The sequence below is a fragment of the Phyllobates terribilis genome, unplaced genomic scaffold, assembly GCF_046119375.1.
Source record: "Phyllobates terribilis strain yellow unplaced genomic scaffold, ASM4611937v1 Scaffold_3__8_contigs__length_932513732, whole genome shotgun sequence".
Lineage (NCBI taxonomy): Eukaryota > Metazoa > Chordata > Amphibia > Anura > Dendrobatidae > Phyllobates > Phyllobates terribilis.
Window position 1 is genome coordinate 516,517,261 of NW_027362763.1, and position 24,350 is coordinate 516,541,610.

Consider the following 24,350-nt stretch of genomic DNA (forward strand, 5'->3'; position numbering starts at 1 on the left):
GATACATCTGTAATTCGGGACAGGACAGAAATAAAAATATGATCATCCTGTATTGTGATATCTTTTTATTTTTCATATTCACATTGTTCCTGTAAAGTCCAGTACTGTATCACATTAGCAGATTTTTAACAAAGTTGCTCATTTTATCTAGCAATATTATGGAAACACTTAGAATGCCATTGTAGAAAGAAATCCACAAAACATTTCCTTTAGAGAATGTATTTGTATACGGTATGATAAAATAATATAATGCAACACAATTTACCTCTTCCTACTTTCTTCCATTGTTGGACAGAGGTTTATTTCAATTGATTACATTCAACCCTACTACACGCAGAATAGCTTCACTTTGCTTTTCTGTATTCACACATAATTATCTGAATGTAACCATTGCGGAGTCTGCATACATGCTCAGATTTTTGGTACAGACTGGACTAATGTATGTGTGTTATACAGGTTTGCAGTTGGCTTTACTAGAAAAGTTTTAATTTAGACAAGACAAACATTAACTAATCAAAACTAATTACATATATGGACAAATCATAAGGGTGCCCTTCTCCTAGATTAGGCTAGCCTTACAGTGGGCAGTTTTGGAGATTAGTCTGTAGATTATAATTAGTTATGTCCAACTCTAACGTGCTGCGGCATTTTGGAGGAAAAAAAAATAGCTTAAATGATGGGTCATGGTTTTAATGTGTGAGAATTGAGAAGAGACTTTTCCTGTGCAGCCCCCCAGTGTTTTTTTTTCTTGACCATTTCCCTAGGATTAACAGGTTTCTCCCTATTTATGTGATTTTGGTCTGAATCTGGAGCATAACCATAGCCATATTCCAGTGTTAAAGGGTTATTCTGTTATTCCCATGAATAAGTTATTATATATTCAAAGTATAAGCGATAACTAGCTGATCTCTGGGGTCCCTCCTTTGGTTTGCCTACTTTTTTCAAAAATGTGGCTCAGAAAGGCCTAGTCAGAGTGGAGCAGTCTATGAAACGAAGTGAGAGCCGAGTGCTGTACTCGGCTCTCTCCAGTGATCCCAAAGCCATTACTGTATTGTGATGAGATATTTTAGAGCCCCATATTCCAATCTTTGTGGATTTCTACAGTGGGACCCCTATAGATCATACAGTAATTCTTCAGATGGAAATAACGAAGACTATGTTGATATTGATTGTTGGATTTATGATTAAATCATGCTGCCTGCAGTTAGAGGTGACAAATGACAGTTTCTACACAATATACTATACAATAGATACTCTAAGGCTATGTTCACACATCATGGTTTTTTCAGCGTTTTTTGATGCAGTTTTTTATGCAAATTTTCAGCTGCCTTTTGCAGTACAAGCAAAGTCTACAAGAAACCAGAATTCTCTGTTCACACATCATAGTTTTTTTTTAGTTCAGGATTTTGTGCCTTGCATGTTTTTTCGGCAAATAGAGCATGTCACTTCTTTTGGCATTTTTTTCACCCATAGGAAGTAATGGGTGGTGAAAAAAACGCAGCAAAATTTGTATCAGCATTTTTTCAGCGTTTTTGATGCCAAAATTGAATGGGGTTCTTTTTTTGACAGAACTTTATGTACATGCATAAAAAGAGACAGAAGGACAGTGAAAGAAACCCTGAAAAAATTCTGAAAAAAAACGCACCAAAACTGTAAGAAAACTGCTGAACAAAATGCCCGTGAAGATCAGGTTTTATTGCAGAAAATTGATGCCAAAAAAAACATGGTGTGAACATAGCCTAAGAAGAATATTTGCAACATACAAAATAAATGCCAAAGCCATGTTATTGCTATTAAAAGGGGTTTCCACTCTTTAGACATTGATGGTCTACCCCTAAGGATAGTTCATCAATAGCATTCTAGCAGAAAACTGATTTAAGATTACATATATTGCATCAAGAGAAGAATATTTATGTAATCATTTTACAAAACAAATTCTATTGCTGTTGGGGCCAAAATCAATGTTAAAGTGGGATTTCATTACGCTTCTAAATTAATCTAGTGCAGCTTCCAGTCATGGTCCATCTAAGAAGACACGTCAAGAACTTAGCTATACATGAATAATGCGTAGACATATATTTACATACAGGTCAGGGCTTATGTGCAATCAGCTTAAAAGTCATTATGAAAAAAAAGTCAAATAAACTACGCAGAAGTTCACAATGTCAACTCACACAGTTTCTTCATATGGTCCTTTTAAAAATACTGTATATAATTATATGTACATGTATAACAAAAATATCATCTATACAAAAAAGAAAATATAGTCCTGCTACAATAATTCCTTCATGAACTTAAAGTAAGGCAAAAAGAGGTTTTTTTTTGGAAAACTGGACCTTCAAAAACAATGGAGTTTTGCATTGATAAAATACTTTTAACACAATGGCTTTCATGAGCAATAGGGCATCATTACTCCTGAAAGATGATGGTCTACCAGAAAATCAGGAACCAAGCTAACGTAATGATCTGCATTACTGTTAAATGAACAGAGCCGGTCATTACTGGCGGTGAAATGCGTCTCAGCCGGGCTATAAATAATGGGCTTGCTGTAGCCAGTAATGAATCTTTTTCTATATACCATATCATGCTTGTTTTGTACATTATGCTAGGTTATGCCTGGAAGGTCATTCCTTGGGTTTCGGTTTTATAACCCATTCAGCATGTGGATTGAGTATTAACAAATCTTTCATGTACGTTGTATCTTCAAGGTATCGCTCACCTACAATGAAAAACAGAAATGGTTAGAGCATTATTAGAAATCTGGCATTGTAAAAAGATTAATATTTTGGAAAGAAAACTGTCCCATTAGGTAGTTTCTTTGAATATGATGCTGGTCAGTTATATCCTTTCCCCAAAAGGGTTAAGATTATGCTGTAAAAATTTAAATTTGCAACACCGAGAAAAAAAAGTCATAGAAATATGAAAATCACAGGATTGACAGACCTGTTAATAATATGCAAATACTGGAAAAAAAAATGGAAACACTTTTTTCAAAACATCTCAATTTTGTCAGTATTGAGTATCAGCGCCACGCACAGAAATTGGCATACTATCAATGAGTTTATTAATGGCTGTCTGAGAAATGTTCTTCCACACTGAATGTACTTGGGCACGCAGATCATCAAGATCCACTGCTGGCAGCTTCCTTAGCAATTGCAGACTAATGAGGTCTCCCATTGAGCACATCTGGGACAAGTCCACAGAAACTACATGGCATCATAGCACATTTAGGCCACACAGGCTGCGCACAGTAATACAAGCTAGATGTGGCTTCATGTTGTTATGTTGATAAATGGAGAAAATTAGGTTATGCCTAGAATCACGTGACTATGATAGGCAATCACACATATGGCCACCCCAGATAGATGCCATGCTATAAATATGCACAACATCATCATACTTCATTATGAACAGAAGTCTTGCGGAGGAGACCAGGAAATTGGGCATGTTGAACACTCACTTACCGATATTTCCTCCAATTTCATATAAACTAACTTCCTCTTTCCTTAAATTTGTTGATGTTCCACTGTCAATATAAAAGAGTACAATTCACATATCAATTCACTTATCAAAATTGCAGAACAAATCTAAATGCAAAATATTTTTTTTTTAGATTTTATGTGTTTAATATCTGAAGAGTATTTCACCATAAAATAAAGAAAATAGTTAAAGAAGCACTCCAATCAAAATTTTTATCCTCTTAATATATTGCAGTCATCATATTGTATAGCACTGTGACTTACAATTGCTCATTTTGCCTTTCTACCCAGATAATTATTCTCTTTGCTTTCTACCCAGATAATTATTCTCTTTGCTTTGTGTAGAAACAGGAAGCCTATTTTCTCTGCATTTATCATCCCCCCTCTTCAACTCCTAACCCAGCTGCTCCACTCCTCACCCTGCTAGTAACTTTTGCAGTGACTCATGAGTCATGCAGGGAAAATTGACCTTCTGTTTCTTCATAGAGCTTAGAAGGATTCAGCTTGTCAGTTTTTAATCATGTGACATCATAGACCTAATGGAAAAGAGAAGAATTAGCTGTGTAGACAGGTAAAATGAGCAATTGTAAGTATACAGAGCTATGCAATATGATGATTGCAATATAATAAGAGGATATCATTTTTGATGAAAGGAGTGCTTCTTTAACAAAGGACCAAAAACATGCCATGTTTAGTGATCAACAATACACCAGGTATAAAGCACAGTCATAAAATGAATTGAATTATAAAAGTTTTATTAAATCTAAAGAAAAAAGGTTTCACAGCCCTAATTTTTTTTTTTTTTTACAATTTTGACTTTATTTTGTATGTAAGTATTTATTAGATATCTATTAACATTCTTAATGCAGTAACATGTTAGCAGTCGTGGTATCAAGTTTGCTTTTCAACAAACACAAATTTTTCTTGCTATGGTGAACATTATAGGCCAATATATAACCAATGGGGTAGAAATTAGAGGAACAACAGGATTTCTGAACCTCCACTCCGTTACACCCACTTCGTCCCCATGTGAAGTCAACCTAGACTCTCCTAGATTTTATGCTGTATAGTCACATTTTGAGCACATACTGTATATGGCTGAGACCAAAAGTTTTTTGATGAGTTTCTGATATCAATTTCTTTAAAGAGAATCTAACACCAGGTTTATGCTTTGCAATCTGAGGGTAGCAAAAATTAGGAACAAGAACAATAATTCCAGCCAAGGGTGTACAGCGGGTGCAGGGGTTGCAGTCATCCCAGGGACCTGTAGCCTAGGGGTGCCAATATGAGAAGACCAGTACTACTAAAGATGCATGATAGTAGGGGGCTCTGTTGAGGATTTTTGCATTGGGACCCACATACTTCAAGTTACACCACTGATTCCAACAATGTGTCACTTACTTGGCTGCTTGCTGTAGTTTTGATAAAATCACTGTATTATCTGCCGCAGCTCTACTAGTCTTCTCAGTAATGAGCTCTGTATAACCCTGCCCATGCCAATGAATGACAACGTACTGTCTACACTGTGCATAGGCAGAAAGCTGTCAATCATTAGTGGGGGTGAGAAGAACAGATCTCATGAATATTGTAGACTACATGGCAGGCAGTCATCATTGAGAGGACCAGTACAACTGGAGGAGATCAAAAAAAACAAACAAGCAAAAAAAGTTTTAAGTTTTCAAAACTATAGTAAAACGATCAGTAAGTGAAGCAGCAATATAAAAAGAATTTCAGCCCCTAATATATGGTGCCTATACACAGGGCAGTATAAACCTGGTGATCGATTATCTTTAAAAGAAACAGTTTGATACACAATAAGCAACTGTTGGTAAATTATGTTTTGTGAGTACCTGGAGCAGGTTCAGACATACATCAGGCATAACATCAGAATACTTTTGGCCACATCCAAACCACATCTTTCTGAAACAGGAAAGATCAGTGTTGAAAGAAATCTGTCGCTTGGAAACCAATTAGAAGAATCGACAAACAGTAAAGTGACATTTTTGTTGGAAACCGTACAATTAGAATATCATTTTGACTGTAGTAACTAACGACTTCACTCAGATATATTTTGACAACATCATTTGCACTTTGGTAGTGCTGCGGCTATTTCCGCAATGATAATCCGCAGCGGATCATTGGGATCCATCCCAGACCTCTTACCAAGAGATTTTAATGCGTTTCTGCGGTGGAAATGCCGCTAAAATGCATTAAATCCGCATCGTGGGCACACAGCCTAAAACCTCTATATAGGGCACATTTTGGACCGCAGAGTGAAGGCAAAAGGGCCAACAAGTGCTAAGCATCTCTGGGAACTCCTTCAAGATTGTTGGAAGACCATTTCCGGTGACTACCTCTTGAAGCTCATCAAGAGAATGCCAAGAGTGTACAAAGCAGTCATCAAAGCAAAAGGTGGCTACTTTGAAGAACCTAGAATATAAGACATATTTTCAGTTGTTTCACACTTTTTTGTTAAGTATATAATTCCACATGTGTTAATTCATAGTTTTGATGCCTTCAGTGTGAATGTACAATTTTCATAGTCCTGAAAATACAGAAAAATCTTTAAATGAGAAGGTGTGTCCAAACTTTTGGTCTGTACTGTACATACATACAGATAACTGCCACTATAAAATCTATCTGCATGTAGACCTTTACAACGGTCAAGATCAGTCCACAGGCATGAAGATAGGGATAGAGCAGCAAGGACATTGCACATAGAACCAGTTGTTTTACTTGACATTTCCATGCACACGAATAGCTTTATACCGCATAACGCTAAAGGTTTTATTTAAAACATATACACTACCATTATCATGCTGAGTTTTAACAGATCAGTAATTAACAAGGAGACTTGCTGGAAATTGTAATCCATTTAAACTATTTATTTCAATAATATAAAACTAGTAGAAAAAAAACAATATACCGTACCTTTCCTGATTAAGGAACCGGGCTAGGATGTCGCCAGCTTTTAAGTCTTCTGTTAGCTGCACCGCCATTGAAACCTTGGAAAACTGAGGCGCTTGTACCCGTATGAATCCCTGGGATTGGTCATTTTTTATTAGAGAAAAAAAAAAGGAAACAAAGTTTAGATTCATTTAGAAAGCAGTATATCACTAAGACATAAGTAATAAGAATTTCTGAGGACCTAAGTAATGTGGTGAATCGAACCCGTTGCTAAACTTAAAAGGAACCTGCCAGGTCTGAAAACTACTGTATATAAAACCAGAAATATAAAAGCACATTTCACATACACTGTGTTCTGATCAAGTCTTTGAAGTGCTGCCATCGCGTAAAATGAGGTGTCTATCTGCAGCATAGCAAATATGGGGGGACTAGTCCAGCAATGGCATCTCTTCCTGTAGACTAGATCTGACAATGATTCATGCCTCCCAGGGAGTGATTGACATCCTACCCATCTCAGTAGAACCTTAGGCATGTTGCACACTCTTAAGATTTCCAGCAGTCATACAAAGAAGAGGACTGCATCGATGATGATAGTCATGCTCAGGGAGACATGATTAGAAGAAAGAAGCAGGACTATCCTTAGGGAAGAGACTAGTCCAGGGGAAGGTCAATTGGTCCTGCCTCATTAGCATATGTGACGCTACACACTGCAACTTCATTTTAAATGAGAACATCATTATTGTGCCGTTTCAAAAGACTTCCTCAGAATAAAGGATTTGTCATACATACTACCATGACAGTGGTTTTCAACAGTTAGGGCCTGACAAGTTTTTTTTAAAGTGAATTCAGATTACCCATTAAAGGGAATCTGTCGGTAGGTTTTTGCTATTTAATCTGAGAGAAGCATAATGTAGGGGCAGAGAGACTGATTCCAGGGATGTGTCACTTGCTCAGCAGTTTTCTGTAGTTTTAATATAATCACTGTTTTATCAGCAGGAGATTATCACTAGTGTACTACATGTCACATGAAAGACAATCAAGCTAATCTGTGTAACCCCGCCCCCACCACTGATTAGCATCTTACTGACAATGTACAGTTTACACAGGAAGCTGATAATCAGGGATGTGGGCAGGGTTATACACTGCTCTGTATTCTGACCATTGCTACATCTACAGCAGGAAAAACAGGGATTCTATCAAAACTGTACCAAGCAGTTCAGTAACTGATGCATCACTGGAATCAGGCACTTTGCCACTATATCATGCACACAGATTCCCTTTAACAAGCACAGATTAATTACATACACTGGATACAAATAGTCTACAAACCCCTGTTAAAATGGCAGGTTTTTGTCATTGTATAATTTTGTTACAAGAATAATTTCAGAACTTTTTCCAACTTTAATGTCACCTATAATCTGTACAATTCAATAAAAAAATAAGACCATACTTTTCAGGAAGAAAAAGGAAAAAAAAACTAAAACAATGAGGCAGCATAAATATGCACACCCTTGAGCTGATACTTAGTTGAATTTCCCTTTGAATTACATAACAACAATTAATCTTTTTAAGTAGGAGTCTATCAGCATAGCACATCTAGAATTGGCAAACGTTGCCCACTCTTCCTTGTAGTAGCACTCCAAATCTGCCAGATTGCAAAGATCTCTCCTGTGTACAGAGCCCTCTGCAGGTCACCCAAAGATTTTTAATTCTATTCAGGTCTGGGACATTCCAAAACTTTTTTCTTCTTCTGAAAAACCTATTCTATTGCCAAATTGGAGGTATGCTTAGGGTCGTTGTCGTGCTGAAATGTGACATTAGTCTTCATATTCAGCATAGGCCTGAAGGTTTTCTTGAAAAATGTACTTCTATTTGGAACTGTTCATAATTCCTCTACCTTGACTAAAGCCTAGCTCCACTTGCCAAAAAACAGCCCCAAAGCATAATGCTGCCTTCACCATGCTTCACTGTGTATATGGTGTTCACTTAGTGATGTACAGTGCTGGCATTGCACCAAACATACCTTTTGGAATTATGGCCAAAAGGTTCAACATTAATCTCATTAGACTGGAACACATGCTGTTGGCAGACTTGATGTACGTTTTGGCAAAACACAGCAGGGCTTGAATATTTTTCTTTTTAAGAAAAGGCTTCCATCTTCTCACTTTACCCCACAGGTCAGATATATGTGGAATATGGGAGATTGTTGTCTCATGCAGTACACAATCAGTAACTGCAAGAAATTCCTACACCTCCCTTAAAGTTGCTGTAGGCCACTTGCCAGCCTCTCAGATTAATTGTATTCTTGTTTCTTCATCAATGTTTGAGGGACAGTGTGTCCTAACGTCACTGTTGTGCCAAATTTAAGCAACTTCTCAATAATCGTTGTCACAGTGTTTCATGGTATATCTAAAGCTAGGAATTTTTTTTAATCCTTCTCCTGACTGATAACTTTCAACAATGAGATTCCTTTGCTGTGTTGTAAGCTGTTTACGGACCATGGCTTTTGCAGTAAAATGCAACTAAGCAAATGTCAGAGAAAACATACTAAAATCTAAACTTTATATAGAAAGTTAATCAAAATCACTGTCAAACGATGGCAGCTGTGAGTTTGTTTACTTTAATTTCCCCTCTCAAAATGACTTCATTTTGTTTCTCAATGGATCTGTGCAGATTTGGGTGAAATTAAGATAGTTTCAGAACTTTATCCATCTTTAACAGGAGTATGTAAGCTTTTTAAATGGACTATACAAATTGATTGGCACTCATTTACTGGTCTGTGTACATAGGCTGATAACTACTGATGGGAACAGCAGAATGATGATTAATTCAATCATTCTGTCCCCATCGTGTTATTAACAGCATATTCCCTGTTTACACGGTGTAATGCGCTGCTGATATTTTTTATGCAACATTAAAGATCCAATCACCCCACGAACAAGTTTTTTGCATATTTCCAAGGGCCGGTAATTGAGGACAAGCTTTCTTACGAACATTCATACACCAATTCCCTAAAGTCTAAATGCACCAATACATTCTATAATATAATGGACTCCAAAGACCAGTAAAGCCAGCTCTGTCACTACTGCCCCAAAGTCAGGCTAAAATTCTTATATTTGTTAGACTTGAGAGATGTCTTCCAATATTTTACAATCATAAAATTAACCTACAAAATTGTGGTGAAAGGTAAACCAATCAGTATATTGAAGAGTGGTCATGTAAACAAAGACCTGGAAACCATCAGGGCGTCACCTTTGCTAGGATTATGTAGTTGGTAGAGATGAGAGAAAGGACTCGCATGAATTCATCCAATCGGCCGGGTCAGTGATCCATCGGCTGGGTACTCTTTGACCGTTGGACAGGAAGCCTGTGAATCTCTACCTTCCGGCATCCCTTGTTCTTCTCATTAGCTGAGCTGGTGCAAGATGCACTCACGCCTGTCTGCCTAATCAAAAGAAGAGCCGGGGATGTAAGGGGATTCTCAGGCCTCACATCCAGCAGTCACAGATAACGGACCGGGCCAATGGACCAGAGTTCTGCAAATTCATTATCCCATAATTAATATCCGATATTTCCTACCAAGTATTTGCTTATAACCATTTTGTTTTATACCAGGCCCCTTTTTTCTACACTTGGATGTACTAGACACCTTTCTTTTTCCGGTATGCTATTAGGGAATTCACTTATTTGATGTTTCATTTTATTTTATTATGAAATTATTCATTTTAGAATAATAGCCCAGTCCACTACGGATAAATGCAAGACTGAATATACGTGATCTACTTCATGTAAAAAAAATATATTATATATATATATATATTATATATATATATATATATACACATATACATACATGTACAGTGGGTACGGAAAGTATTCAGACCCCTTTAAATTTTTCACTCTTTGATTCATTGCAGCCATTTGGTGAATTCTAAAAAGTTCATTTGTTTTCTCATTAATGAACACTCTGCACCCCATCTTGACTGAAAAAAAACACAAATGTAAAAATTTTTGGAAATTTATTAAAAAGGAAAAACTAAAATATCACATGGTCATAAGTATTCAGACCCTTTGCTCAGTATTGAGTAGAAGCACCCTTTTGAGCTAGTACAACCATGAGTCTTCTTGGGAATGATGCAACAAGTTTTTCACACCTGGATTTGGGGATCCCCTGCCATTTTTCCTTGCAGATCCTCTCCAGTTCCTTCAGGTTGGATGGTGAACGTTGGTGTACAGCCATTTTAAGGTCACTACAGAGATGCTCAATTGGGTTTAGGTCAGGGCTCTGGCTGGGCCATTCAAGAATGGTCACAGAGTTGTTCTGAAGCCACTCCTTTGTTATTTTAGCTGTGTGCTTAGGGTCATTGTCTTGTTGGAAGGTGAACCTTCAACCAAGTCTAAGGTCCAGAGCACTCTGGAAGAGGTTTTCATCCAGGATATCTCTGTACTTGGCCGCATTCATGTTTCCTTCAATTGCAACCAGTCTTCCTGTCCCTGCAGCTGAAAAACACCCCCATAGCATGATGCTGCCGCCACCATGTTTCGCTGTTGGGATTGTATTGGGCGGGTGATGAGCAGTGCCTGGTTTTCTCCACACATACCGCTTAGAATCATCACCAAAAAGCTCTCTTTGTCTCATCAGACCAGAGAATCTTATTTCTCATAGTCTGGGAGTCCTTCATGTGTTTTTGAGCAAACTCTATGCGGATTTTCATATGTCTTGCACTGAGGAGAGGCTTCCGTCGGGCCACTCTGCCATAAAGGCCCGACTGGTGGAGGGCTGCAGTGATAGTTGACTTTATGGAACTTTCTTTCATCTCCCTAATGCATCTCTGGAGCTCAGCCACAGTGATCTTAGGGTTCTTATTTACCTCTCTCACCAAGGCTCTTCTCCCACGATTGGTCAGTTTGGCTGGATGGCCAGGTCTAGGAAGACTTCTGGTGGTCCCAAACTTCTTCCATTTAACGATTATGGAGGCCACTATGCTCTTAGGAACCTTGAGTAATACAGAAATTATTTTGTAACCTTGGCCAGATCTGTGCCCTGCCACAATTCTGTCTCTGAACTCCTTGGACAGTCCCTTTGATCTCATGATTCTCATTTGGTCTGACATGCACTGTGAGCTGTGAGGTCTTATATAGACAGGTGTGTGCCTTTCCAAATCAAGTCCTATCAGTTTAATTAAACACAGCTGGACTCCAATGAAGGAGTAGAACCATCTCAAGGAGGATCACAAGGAAATGAACAGCATGTGACTTAAATATGAGCGTCTGAGCAAAGGGTCTGAATACTTATGACCATGTGAAATTTCAGTTTTTCTTTTTTAATAAATTTGCAAAAATTTCTATATTTCTGTTTTTTTTCAGTCAAGATTGGGGCAGAGTGTACATTAATGAGAAAAAAAATGAACTTTTTAGAATTTACCAAATGGCTGCAATGAAACAAAGAGTGAGAAATTTAGAGGGGTCTGAATACTTTCCATACCCACTGTATGTGTGTATGTATATATAATGTGTGTGTGTGTGCGTATACACACACACACTTGCATCTCGCTAAATTAGAATATCATCAAAAAGTTAATTTAGTTCAGTTCTTCAAAACAAAAAGTGAAACTCCTATATTATATAGAGTCATTACAAACAGATGTACACTATTTCAAGTGTTTATTTCTGATAATGTTGATGATTATGGCTTACAGCCAATGAAAACACAAAAGTCATTATCTCAGTAAATTAGAATACTTTATAACCGCTTGAAAAAGGTTTTTAAAATCCGAAATGTTGTCCAATAAATGCACTCAATACTTGGTCCTTTTTCATCAATTACTGCATCAATGCGGTGTGGCATGGAGGCGATCAGCCTGTGGCACTGCTGAGGTGTTATGGAAGCCCAGGTTGCTTTGATAGCAGCCTTCAGCTCGTCTGCATTGTTGGGTCTGGTGTCTCTCATCTTCCTCTTGACAATACCCCATAGATTCTCTATGGGGTTAAGGTCAGGCGAGTTTGCTGGCCAATCAAGCTCAGTGATACTGTTGTTTTTATACCAGGTATTGGTACTTTTGGCAGTGTGGACAGGTGCCAAGTCCTGCTGGAGAATGAAATTTCCATCTCCAAAAAGCTTTTCAGCATAAGGAAGCATGAAGTGCTCTAAAATTTCCTGGTAGACGGCTGCGCTGACTTTGGTCTTGATACAACACAGTGGACCTACACCAGCAGATGACATGGCTCCCCAAACCATCACTGATTGTGAAAACTTCACACTAAACCTCAAGCAGCTTGGATTGTGTCCCTCTCCACTCTTCCTCCAGACTCTGGGACCTTTATTTCCAAATGAAAATCGGAACTCTGGGACCTTGTGGAGTGTGTCAATGACTGCCTTCTGGACATCTGTCAAGTCAACAGTCTTCCCCATGATTGTGGAGTCTACTGAAACAGACTAAGGGACCTCTTTAAATGCTTAGGAAGCCTTTGCAGGTGTTTTTTTGTTATTCAAATTTATTGAGATAATGACTATTGTGCTTTCATTGGCTGTAAGCCATAATCATCAACATTAACAGAAATAAACACTTGAAATAGATCACTCTGTTTGTAATGATCATATAATCTATGTTTCACTTTTTGTATTGATGAACTGAAGTAAATTAACTTTTTGATATTCTAATTTAGTGAGATGCACGTGTGTATGAATATATATATATAAATATATCTATCTATCTATCTATCTATCTATACACACACATACACTCATGCACTTCCAGTTTACTAAATGATTTCATATACATAATATTGATTATCACTCTGGAAGATTTAGCACACACTATTATTTTGGAGCTTTTCTAGGGCAGAAATGTTGTTATTCTATGGGATGGCAGCATGTAGAATTTTATTCCTTTGCACATGAATTGAGAACGTGATAACTATCTCCAGAGTCAGTCACCGACAGAAGAGGGCCACTGTGCAAGAACAATAATTCATGATAACGCACAATTCCACCTTCCTTAGAGATGACAGTGGACCCAATTACCTTTTGGTCCCTTCTGCAGCTGCACAGGTTGCACCAATGGTATTTCTGCCCCTGCTTATCTCCATTTTTATGTATATTATTGTCTTTTTTATGTATCTTTGTAATTATAAATAAAGCTGTACCTTTTAATTACTGTTTAAGTACAGTCACTTACTCGTTTGTCGCAAAATTAAAATTGTTAGAAGGATATATTAGAATCTGTTACACAGAACAAAGAGTATGGTCTCTTAAAATAAGCAATCTGATAAAAGGCATGTCAAATTTTAATTTCCCACAACAGACATCTTAAAGTGCATTATATCTGTACAGTGGGCTGCATGCCCTGCTTAGAAATTAATTCCAATAAGTAATCAGACAATTTCAATAATAGCAATTATCTTGCTAAAAATGGAGCCTAGTTGTACAAAATTCTAAATTCTTCCACTAGAGGGCATATGACTAAGTAACAAGATTTCAACAGCACACAGCAACAATCTCCACTTTTTCTAATGCCTTTTCTAAAATATTAGTGTTAAACTTCTCATTCAATGCAGATAAGCTATAGCATACTTTTCATGTGGCATACTGCGGCAATGGTAGTCATACAGAGGGGTCCAATGGTGCAGGACCCCTGTCCAAGCCAGAACGTAGATCCACTCTGCAGGACTCAGCATTCACTGATTAGACCAGCAATTAATATTAGAAATGTGTGGCCACCTTCCGTTGTTAATCGTTACATATTAATATTGATTGCAGTGTTTCATGGCTTAACAGCTAAGGTAAGAGGTGTCTGAGGACAGTGTAGGACCGTGACCATCCAAAAGTCACTGTATAGTAGCTTGCCAAACAAATAATGAACAAAAAAAATAATTTTGCAGTCAAGACTTACATCTGCACTCTTTTCAGTCTTCTCAGGCTTTTCTCGGTCGTATGCCATTCTTTTCAGCAGTCGCTTCATAGCCCTGTCTTTAGAAGTTTTCTTCTGGTTTTGCTGCCTTACTTGCGCAACGAGAAATGTTGGAATCTGCAAAAGAATTTGAAGCCATCATGATGTATATGTGAGTATATATAATATTCACGCACACATATATTGATATCACCAAAGCCAACTCAAAGTACATGATCCACTAACCAGTTTATATGGAAAATGCTGCAAATGCAGTTTAAAAAAGCATTACAATGATACAAATCCACATACTGACTGGCACCAAAGTGTCACCAAGGTGTAAAGTATCTTAAGAAGCCGACATTATCCATTAGAGCTCATGCACATAACCTATTATATACAGGTCTGTAATACAGCTCCCATAAAGTACCTCTGAACACCCTATTTATTTAAGGAAGGGGGTGTTATCTTTTTTTTCTTTTTTTTTTTTACTTATGGATTTTCCATCTCAGAGTGGTGTTAGGATATGCCATTACTTTATTATCGGTGGGATCTGACCTCTGGGACCACCACAAATTCTGAGACTAAAAGGTAACATGGGACTGGTATGGCCCGGCATCCACATTACTGTTTCTTAACCTTTACAGCAGCCCCAGCCAACAAAACTATGGTCAGTATTTCACATAAGTATTTGTAAGCCAAAACCAAACCAGGAGTGGGTAAAAAATACAGAAGTGGTGACGTGTTTCTATTATACCTTTCCTCTGATTGCCCCACTAATGGTTTTGGCTTACAAATACTGATGTAAAATACTGACCAGATACTGAATGTGAAATCATAGCCTTATTAAGTCAGACCCCAAGAATCATGAAGTAATGGCACCCCCTTAAGTTACATAGATTGAAAAAAGACCTAGGTCCATCAAGTTCAACCTTTCTCCACCAATTATACATTTAGTCACTAAATTAACTACTGTATTTTTCAGACTATAAGACGCACTTTTTTCCCCAAAAATTTTGGAGGAAAGTGGAGGGTGTGTCTTATATTCCGAGTCTACTATAATGTTGTAATGTTGCTGTGGGTGATGGGAGCGGCAGTGGCAGAGGGGCCGCGGCGGAGCGGCAGTGGGGCACAGGAGGCAGGAGCCTGCTGCTCCAGCATGTGCCCGCTGCTAAATAAAATGAATATTCACTGCTCTCCAAGCCCGTGGGCATGGGGAGCAGTGAACATTTATTCTCCTTAATTGCGGGCATACAGCATCAGCAGCAGCTGCAGCTCCTGCAGTGGCTCGGTGGTCATGTGTGCCCGCTATTAAAGAGCATGAATATTCATTCCTCCCCACTCCCATGAGCATGTGGGAGGAGCGGGCACAGGAGGCAGGAGCCGGCTGCAGCATGTGCCCGCTGCTGAAGAAAATTAATATTCCCTGCCCCCCACGCCCATGGCATTGCCCTAGAGTAAATACGTGGCTGGATTGGTCACATAACATTAATGACATCACAGCTCATATTGATGAGCTGTGATGCCATTAATATGCCAGGTGATAGCAGTGGCTACTTATTGGCTACACTTTAACCCCTTCAGCTCAGAGCCTATTTTCACCTTCCTGACCAGGTCAATTTTTACAATTCTGACCTTTAAGATGTAATAATTCTGGAACGCGTCAACATATTCCAGTGATTCGGAGACAGTTTTTTTTTGTGACATATTTTACTTCATGTTAGTGGTAAATTTTGGTCGATATAATTTGAGTTCTTGAAAATATCAAAAATGTCTCAATTTTCAAGTTTTACATTTTTTTGCCCTTTAATCAGATAGTTATACCACACAAAATAGATAAATAACATTTAACACATGCCTACTTTAAATCAGCATAAATTAGGTTTCAAAAATGGTAAAAAAAACATTTTGATCGGAAGTTAAAAGGGTTAAAAGTTTAATCAGCAATTTCTCATTTATCCAACAAAATATACAAAATCATTTTTTTTCAGGAACCACATCACATTTGAATTGACTTTGTGGGGCCTTTGTGACAAAAAATACCCAAAAGTGCACCTTGAACCCACAGGTGTTTCACAGAATTTTATAACGTTGAACAGTGAAAATGAAGAAAAAAAATTTCCTCCAAAAAATGTTGCTTTAGCCTCAAATTTTTCATTTTCACAAAGTTAACAAAAAAAATATACTGTGCAATTTGTTGTGCAATTTCTCCTGAGTACGCTGATACCCCATATGTGGTGGAAAAGCACTGCTTGGGCGCACGACAGGGCTCAGAAGAGAAGGAGCGCCTATTAAATTCTGGAGTGCAATTTTTTTCTGGATTAGGTTTCGATACCTTGTCACATTTGAAGATCCCTGATATGCAAAAGCAGCAAAAAACTCCACACGAGATACTATTTTGGAAACTATACTTCTCAAGAAATTCATCTAGGAATGTAGTGAGCATTTATAACACTTAGGTGATTCATAGAACTGTATAACATTGGGCTGAGTAAATGGAAAATTACCATTTTCCCACTATAATGTTTTGTCCCCAAATTTTTAATTTTCAAAAGGGATAATCGGAGACAATGAATGGTACAACATGTTACACAATTTCTCCCGAGTACGCCAATACCCAATATTTGGTCGAAAACTACTTTTGAGGCACAGTGCAAAGTTTTGAAGGGAAGAAGCGCCATATTGGAGTTCAAATTTTGCTGAAGTGGTTTCAGGGTCCCATGTCACATTGGCAGAACCCCTGATTGCACCAAAATACACATAATGTCACACAATTTCTGCTGAATGTAGAAATACCCCATATGTGGCTGTACAGTACTGCTTAGCCACACGGCGAGACCCGGGAGGGACGGAGCGCTATTTGACTCTTGGAGAAGAAATTATTGTAGAATAGTTTGAGGACTCCATATACAGAGCAACTAAGTGCCAGAAGAGCATAATGCCCCCGTCATTTGACCCCTATTTTGGAACTTACATCCCTCTGGGTATTTATCTACAGGTGTAGTGACGATTTTGACTCCACGGGTGTTTTCTAGAAACAAGCAGCAGTAAATGTTGATGAGTGAAAATTGCAAATCTGCCATTGTTGTGCCCAGGATGTTCCAGTGCCATGTACATTATGCCCAGCCAGTGCTTCTGGAGACACGCATGGGTAAATTAAGCTGTCTTTCATCGCTACAGAAATGCCAAACATGTGGATCTCGGCTCCCAATCTCAATCTGAGCATGCGCAGCCTCGGGTGGCCATTTTCCCAGAGTCCACCTCATAGAAGAGTATGGAAGGTGCGGGGCTCCACCACAGTCAGCAAGCTCCACCGCTCAATTCGGATTATAAAATGCACCCCCATTTTCCCCCCAAATTTGGGGGAAAAGTGCGTCTCATAATCCAAAAAATACAGTATACCATTTTTTTAATGTTTTGCCGCTTTTAGACAAAAAACATTTTATAGAAAAAAGAATTGTTTTTCCATGGCCTTATTCTGAGAGCTATTGCTTTTGTTTCTTTGCTGATGGAGCTCTATGACAGCTTGTTTTTTGCAGCACAAGATGACGCTTTCAGCTATAACATTTTTATTGACATTTCTCTTTTTGATTGCGTTTTATTCCACTTTTTTCGGCAGGTATGATGAAAAAGCATTATTTTTTGCCATTTTTTTTTTTACGGTGTTCAGTGAACGGGTTAACTATTATAACAGTTTTATCGATCGGGTCATTCCAGATGCGGCAATACCAAATGTGTACTTTTAACTTTACTTAGTCCCTATATGGGACTTTAATGAGAGAATGCTTTTTAGACCATGCTGCTGGCATGGTCTAGCAGGCCACCATAGCTGACAAATCAGGAGGTTATTATTTGACCTCTTGCTGTCATGTCATCCATCGGGCCTCGTGATCACTCATGGGAGTGACGATCGGGCGGGAGAGGGTACCCCCTCTCCTAGCCTTCTAAATGCTGTGGGCACAGCTCTTGGCTGTGACAGCCAGGCCTTGGCTATCACTTAAGTCAAGCTCCCGGCGGTGATCGTGCGGCCACATCTTCTGAGCCAACACGATCAACAGGCTGTACTGGTACATCCGTTTGTGGAACAACACTGCAAAATAGGACGTATTGGTATATCCAATGTCGGGAAAGGGTTAAAGGGAATTTGCTATCAATTTTTTGCTGCCACATCTAAGAGCAGGGTGATGTTGGGGTATAGACCCCGATAACAGCGATTTATCACATACTTTACTTGATGTTGCTGTCTTGATTAAAAGTGTTTTATCTGCTGCAGATCTAGCAGTTCTGTGAATGCTGAGCTCTGCATAACCCCGCCCACACCAATGAATGGCAGCTTTCTACCTTTAAACTGTGTATACAGAAAGCTGTTAATCAGTGGCGAGGGTGTGGTTGGACTATCTGGCAGTCGAGTAAGTAGTCCTCTAGTAATAATCTCCTGCTGATAAAATAGTGATTTTATAAAATCTATACTAGGCAGCCAAGCAAGTGATATATAGCTGGAATCAGTGTCTCTGTCCCTACATTATGTTGCTCTCAGATTAATTAGCAAAAACCTGGTGACAGATTCCTTTCAACATAGTAATTTATTTCATTTAAAAATGATGGCCCGCAAAATTAAAAAAAGTATGGTTCATAAAATGTAGGGTCCTGGAGTTCAGAGTTATAAAGCACTAAATTAACAGTACAAACACCGAAAAATGGTCAAACATGTTAAACCTAACCAACCACAGACAGATGAGATTTCTATAATTTGCAGGACCACTAGGACTGGTCTTATAGGTAATATTAGGGCAGTCATGATTATAAACATATAACCAATATACCGCATAATAAAGCTTGATCCGACCTTCAATTACATACCGTCCACAGGAGTTTTTGGTATTTGATCAAGAAAAGCATAACAGAAGCTGTCTGGGCTGCACTGGTAACAGCGTCTTGATCCGGAGCTTTTAAAGGAGAGGTGTGGAGGGTAAAGAGATTTGGTGCCATTATCATAGCTACGTTCTTCAGAGTCATTTTATTTTGTTCTCTGTGATCAACGATCCTTTGAAGGAATTCAAGTAGAGCCTGAAACAAAGAGGAAACCCAAGATACTTTACGTCCACATAACAGGATAAGAGTTTATTCATCGGCTTTCTCTTACACATGTTCAATGAGTAGAACGATTGCTTTCAAGCAATAGTTGATGCCAAATAATTGGATCTAAATTTCTGTGCCCTGTAGTCAGATCACGGCTTCCCGATTGCACTAAACCTTTTACTTTGTAATCTTGCAATACTGTATCTGCATGTTATCGGGGGGAAACATAAAACTGGACAGTTCCTTGTATTAGATCAAAGGCACAATTTCCATTATAACCACGTAACATTTGGAGAATATTTTTATGCTTATTGTGGACAATTTTAAGCTTTTGCTTGTGGTTTATTTTATTACATACAGTGAATGACAGGTCATTTATCATGCAAGTGTTGGTACTCAACTTTTTCAAATAGAGCACAAGTCACATAGGGCCATTAATAAAAAAAAATATACAATTTTAATGTTCACATCATGGAATTTTGTTGATGAACTCTTTTCCATACAAGTTTAAGGAACGTCTAAAAACACAAAATTAAATAAGTAGCCATCATATTGTAGTTATGTCACAGATATTGTAGTAGCAGTCCTAGGGAAAAAGGATATCAGAGGAGGTTCAGCATTCTTTCTTCCCCCTCCTACCACATTGGCAGTAGAAGCAACATTCTCCCTCTTCTCATTCCTACCCCTACTGGTAGCAGCATTCATCCCTTTCCTATCCCCTCCATCCTCAATAGCATCAGCATTGCTCTCTTCCTATTCTTTCCTCTACTAGCAGCAGCAATTGACACCTTCCCATCCCTCCTACCATTGAGCAAAGGCTGCAGAAGTTAAAAATGCTGTTGGAGGGAGGGAGCGAGTGTCAGGAGAGCACTCTAGGCTCCTGTGTTGACTTTCTAACATCCAGCTAGCCATCATGGCCACCTATTCTAGCCACAGAAGTGGCACTTATTGTGCAGGCCATGCAGCAATGCAATGTGGCATGCCAGAATCAACAATGACTGTTATGTAGCCCTGTATTATAGCTATGGATGGGCGGACCCATGGATGTTCGGCCGAACTTTATAAAAAAGTTTAGTTCAGGTACCAGAACGGTACCCGTACTTGATCCAAAACCCATTCAAGTGAATCTGGGGCATGAAAATCCAGAGGCTCCCACGCTGCCATCTGTATGACATTGTGAGAACCGCAGTGCTGTGACAGGCGGTAATCTTACTGATGTTACCACAGAGGACAGCGTGTGAGCCAGCAGCTGTGACAAGGTCACCACTGGCTGATGAATGCTGTCATCAGTGTAGCCTACTCTCGCTGATGGCAGTGAGAGCAGGCAACGCTGATGAGAGTAATCATCAGCCGGCGCTTGTAGATAGCGGTAGCTTTACTGCTATCCACAGGCGCCGGACACCAAGAAGAAGATGAATGTGGATTACTTTGTGGGATCATTTTATTAATAAATTGGTGAACGAGTCTTTATTCAAGTAAAGTTTTTTTTCTGTGTGTTTTCTTCTCTTTTTACTTACTGGCTTAATAATGGGGGTGTCTAACACCTCTCCATTACTAACCCCAAAAACAATTACCCCAATTGCAACCACACCTGGCCAAATAGGGAAGAGCTAACGCTAAGCACCAGAATTAGCGCCCTGCTCTCAGAACGTTCTGAGAATGAGGCTCAATAGGGTTCGAGGTCAGCAGCATGTAGAAGAGTGAGCATTTCTGAGCCTGCAGCTGCCCGTGAGTGAACTATGAAGTCTCGTTCTGAGAACTTTCTCACAACGAGACTCCATAGGATTCGATTGGTGTCATGGGACATTTCACTATTGGATTAACGTCAGATATTCCTGGATTTATTTTTAATTAATAAATAGGTAAACGAGGCAGTGTGGGGGGGAGTCTTTATTCAAAAAGTATTTTTTCTGAGTGTCTGTGTTTTGTTAACTATTCAGTTATTGTGTTAGTAATGAGGGTGTCTGATAGACTCCGCCCCATTGCTAACCTTCGGGCTTGATTTCAGGTGTCAATTCAGAGCTGACATCAAGTTCAAAATATTATCCCGCTTGCCAACGCATCAGGGCAAGCGGGAAGAGCCAGGCAAAGCTGCCAGAATTGGCTAATATAATGGATGCGCGTTTCCGGGGGGGGCTGCGGGCTGCTATTTTTAGGCTGGGGAGGGCCAATTATTCATGGACCTTCCCAGCCTGAGAATACCAGCCCCCAGCTGTCTGCTTTACCTTGGTTGGTTATCAAAAATGGGGGAAGCCCCACATCTGTTTTTGAAATTATTTATTTAAATAGTTTAAAAAAACGGAGTGGGGGCCCCTCTATTTTTGACAACCAGCCAAGATAAAGCTGATAGCTGAGGGCTGTAATAAAAAGAACAGCTCAGCATATATTGCAAAAATAAAGTTTATTGGTGAAATATACATAAAAATTGTCAATAGAAAAGGAAACCAGGAGGTAATTGGAAAGTAGCTTTACAAGCCAGGTACAGTGGGTACGGAAAGTATTCAGACCCTTTAAATTTTTCACTCTTTGTTTCATTGCAGCCATTTGATAAATTCTAAAAAGTTCATTGTTTTTCTTATTGAAGTACACTCTGCACCCCATCTTGACTGAAAAACAACAATTATGTAGAAATTTTTGCTAATTTATTAAAAAAAAGAAAAACTGAAATATCACATGGTCATAAGTATTCAGACCCTTTGCTCAGTATTGAGTGGAAACCCCCTTTTGAGCTAGTACAGCCATGAGTCTTCTTGGGAATGATGCAACAAGTTTTTCACACCTGGATTTGGGGATCCTTTGCCATTCTTCCTTGCAGATCCTCTCCAGTTCCGTCAGGTTGGATGGTGAACGTTGGTGGACAGCCATTTTCAGGTCTCTCCAGAGATGCTCAATTGGGTTTAGGTCAGGGCTCTGGCTGGGCCAGTCAAGAATGGTCACAGAGTTGTTCTGAAGCCACTCCTTTGTTATTTTAGCTGTGTGCTTAGGGTCATTGTCTTGTTGGAAAGTGAACCTTCAGCCAAGTCTGAGGTCCAGAGCACTCTGGAAGAGGTTTTCATCCAGGATATATCTGTACTTGGCCACATTCATGTTTCCTTCAATTGCAACCAGTCGTCCTGTCCCTGCAGCTGAAAAACACCCTCAGAGCATGATGCTACCACCACCATGTTTCACTGTTGGGATTGTATTGGGCAGATGATGAGCAGTGCCTTGGTTTCTCCACACATACCGCTTAGAATTATCACCAAAAAGTTCTATCTTCGTCTCATCAGACCAAAGAATCTTATTTCTCATAGTCTGGGAGTCCTTCATGTGTTTTTGAGCAAACTCTATGCGGGCTTTCATATGTCTTGCACTGAGGAGAAGCTTCCGTCGGGCCACTCTGCTATAAATGCCCGACTGGTGGAGGGCTGCAGTGATAGCTGACTTTGTGGAACTTTCTCCCATCTCCCTACTGCATCTCTGGAGCTCAGCCACAGTGATCTTGGGGTTCTTCTTTACCTCTCTCACCAAGGCTCTTCTCCCACGATTGCTCAGTTTGGCTGGACAGCCAGGTCTAGGAAGACTTCTGGTGGTCCCAAACTTCTTCCATTTAAGGATTATGGAGGCCACTGTGCTCTTAAGTACCTTGAGTAATGCAGAAAATCTTTTGTAACCTTGGCCAGATCTGTGCCTTGCCATAATTCTGTCTCTGAGCTCCTTGGGCAGCTCCTTTGAGCTCATGATTCTTATTTGGTCTAACATACACTGTGAGCTGTGAGGTCTTACATAGACAGGTGTGTGCCTTTCCAAATCAAGTCCTATCAGTTTAATTAAACACAGCTGGACCCAATGAAGGAGTAGAACCATCTCAAGGAGGATCACAAGGAAATGGACAGCATGTGACTTAAATATGAGTGTCTGAGCAAAGGGTCTGAATACTTATGGCCATGTGATATTTCAGTTTTTCTTTTTTAATAAATTTGCAAAAATTTCTACATTTGTTTTTTTTTCAGTCAAGATGGGGTGCAGAGTGTACTTTAATGAGAAAAAAATGAACTTTTTAGAATTTACCAAATGGCTGCAATGAAACAAAGTGAAAAATTTTAAGGGGTCTGAATACTTTCCGTACCCACTGTATATTGTAAATAGTAGGATCATAATAGATCTATGGATCTATAGAATTGCACATTTGCCCACAATAGTAGAGAAATAATAAATAACAAAATAGTGAACATTCAATATCACAAAATGGCAATGGGTAAAGACACAGAGGTCAGCACAAATACATATAGACCTGCTAATATTAGTAAAAGTCGCCCTTACTATGTTATGGGAGACTCTGTCAGAATTAAGGTGCTCACACATTATAGTTCCATAAACTCATTACCTGGCAGGAAAGCACAGCCCAAAAGGAGGGGGGGGGGGGAAGGTGGTCAGAAGAGCCCAACGCGCGTTTCGCGGTATATCTCACCGCTTTCTCAAGGGCAGGTGATGTCAGTATATTGCCCTATACTGCGTGTATATATATGTGCATTACGTATCCTATTGGATGGCCCCAAGTGTAAACACTCCAATAAGCGGTGAGATATACCGCGAAACGCGCGTTGGGCTCTTCTGACCACCTCCCCCCCCCCTCCTTTTGGGCTGTGCTTTCCTGCCAGGTAATGAGTTTATGGAACTATAATGTGTGAGCACCTTAATTCTGACAGAGTCTCCCATAACATAGTAAGGGCGACTTTTACTAATATTAGCAGGTCTATATGTATTTGTGCTGACCTCTGTGTCTTTACCCATTGCCATTTTGTGATATTGAATGTTCACTATTTTGTTATTTATTATTTCTCTACTATTGTGGGCAAATGTGCAATTCTATAGATCCATAGATCTATTATGATCCTACTATTTACAATATACCTGGCTTGTAAAGCTACTTTCCAATTACCTCCTGGTTTCCTTTTCTATTGACAATTTTTATGTATATTTCACCAATAAACTTTATTTTTGCAATATATGCTGA

The 24,350-nt window shown here is 39.1% G+C and overlaps 1 protein-coding gene across 3 annotated transcripts in view; it reads right to left on the reverse strand.

The window, feature by feature from the left end:
- Nucleotides 1-609: 609 nt before the first annotated feature.
- The window catches only part of ARHGAP18 (Rho GTPase activating protein 18), a 237,307-nt gene continuing 213,566 nt past the window's right edge, over nt 610-24,350 (reverse strand). For 2 of the 3 annotated variants that reach the window (XM_073676067.1, XM_073676064.1), the window contains exons 11-15: nt 19,136-19,342; nt 14,279-14,413; nt 6,411-6,520; nt 3,465-3,526; nt 610-2,719 (exon numbers count right to left, since the gene is read on the reverse strand). In XM_073676067.1, coding sequence (XP_073532168.1) covers nt 2,625-2,719; nt 3,465-3,526; nt 6,411-6,520; nt 14,279-14,413; nt 19,136-19,342 — 609 coding nt within the window. In that variant the 3' untranslated portion in view covers nt 610-2,624. Of the gene's footprint in view, nt 2,720-3,464; nt 3,527-5,329; nt 5,400-6,410; nt 6,521-14,278; nt 14,414-19,135; nt 19,343-24,350 lie in introns of all 3 variants that reach the window. The other variant, XM_073676065.1, reaches the window with a different exon arrangement.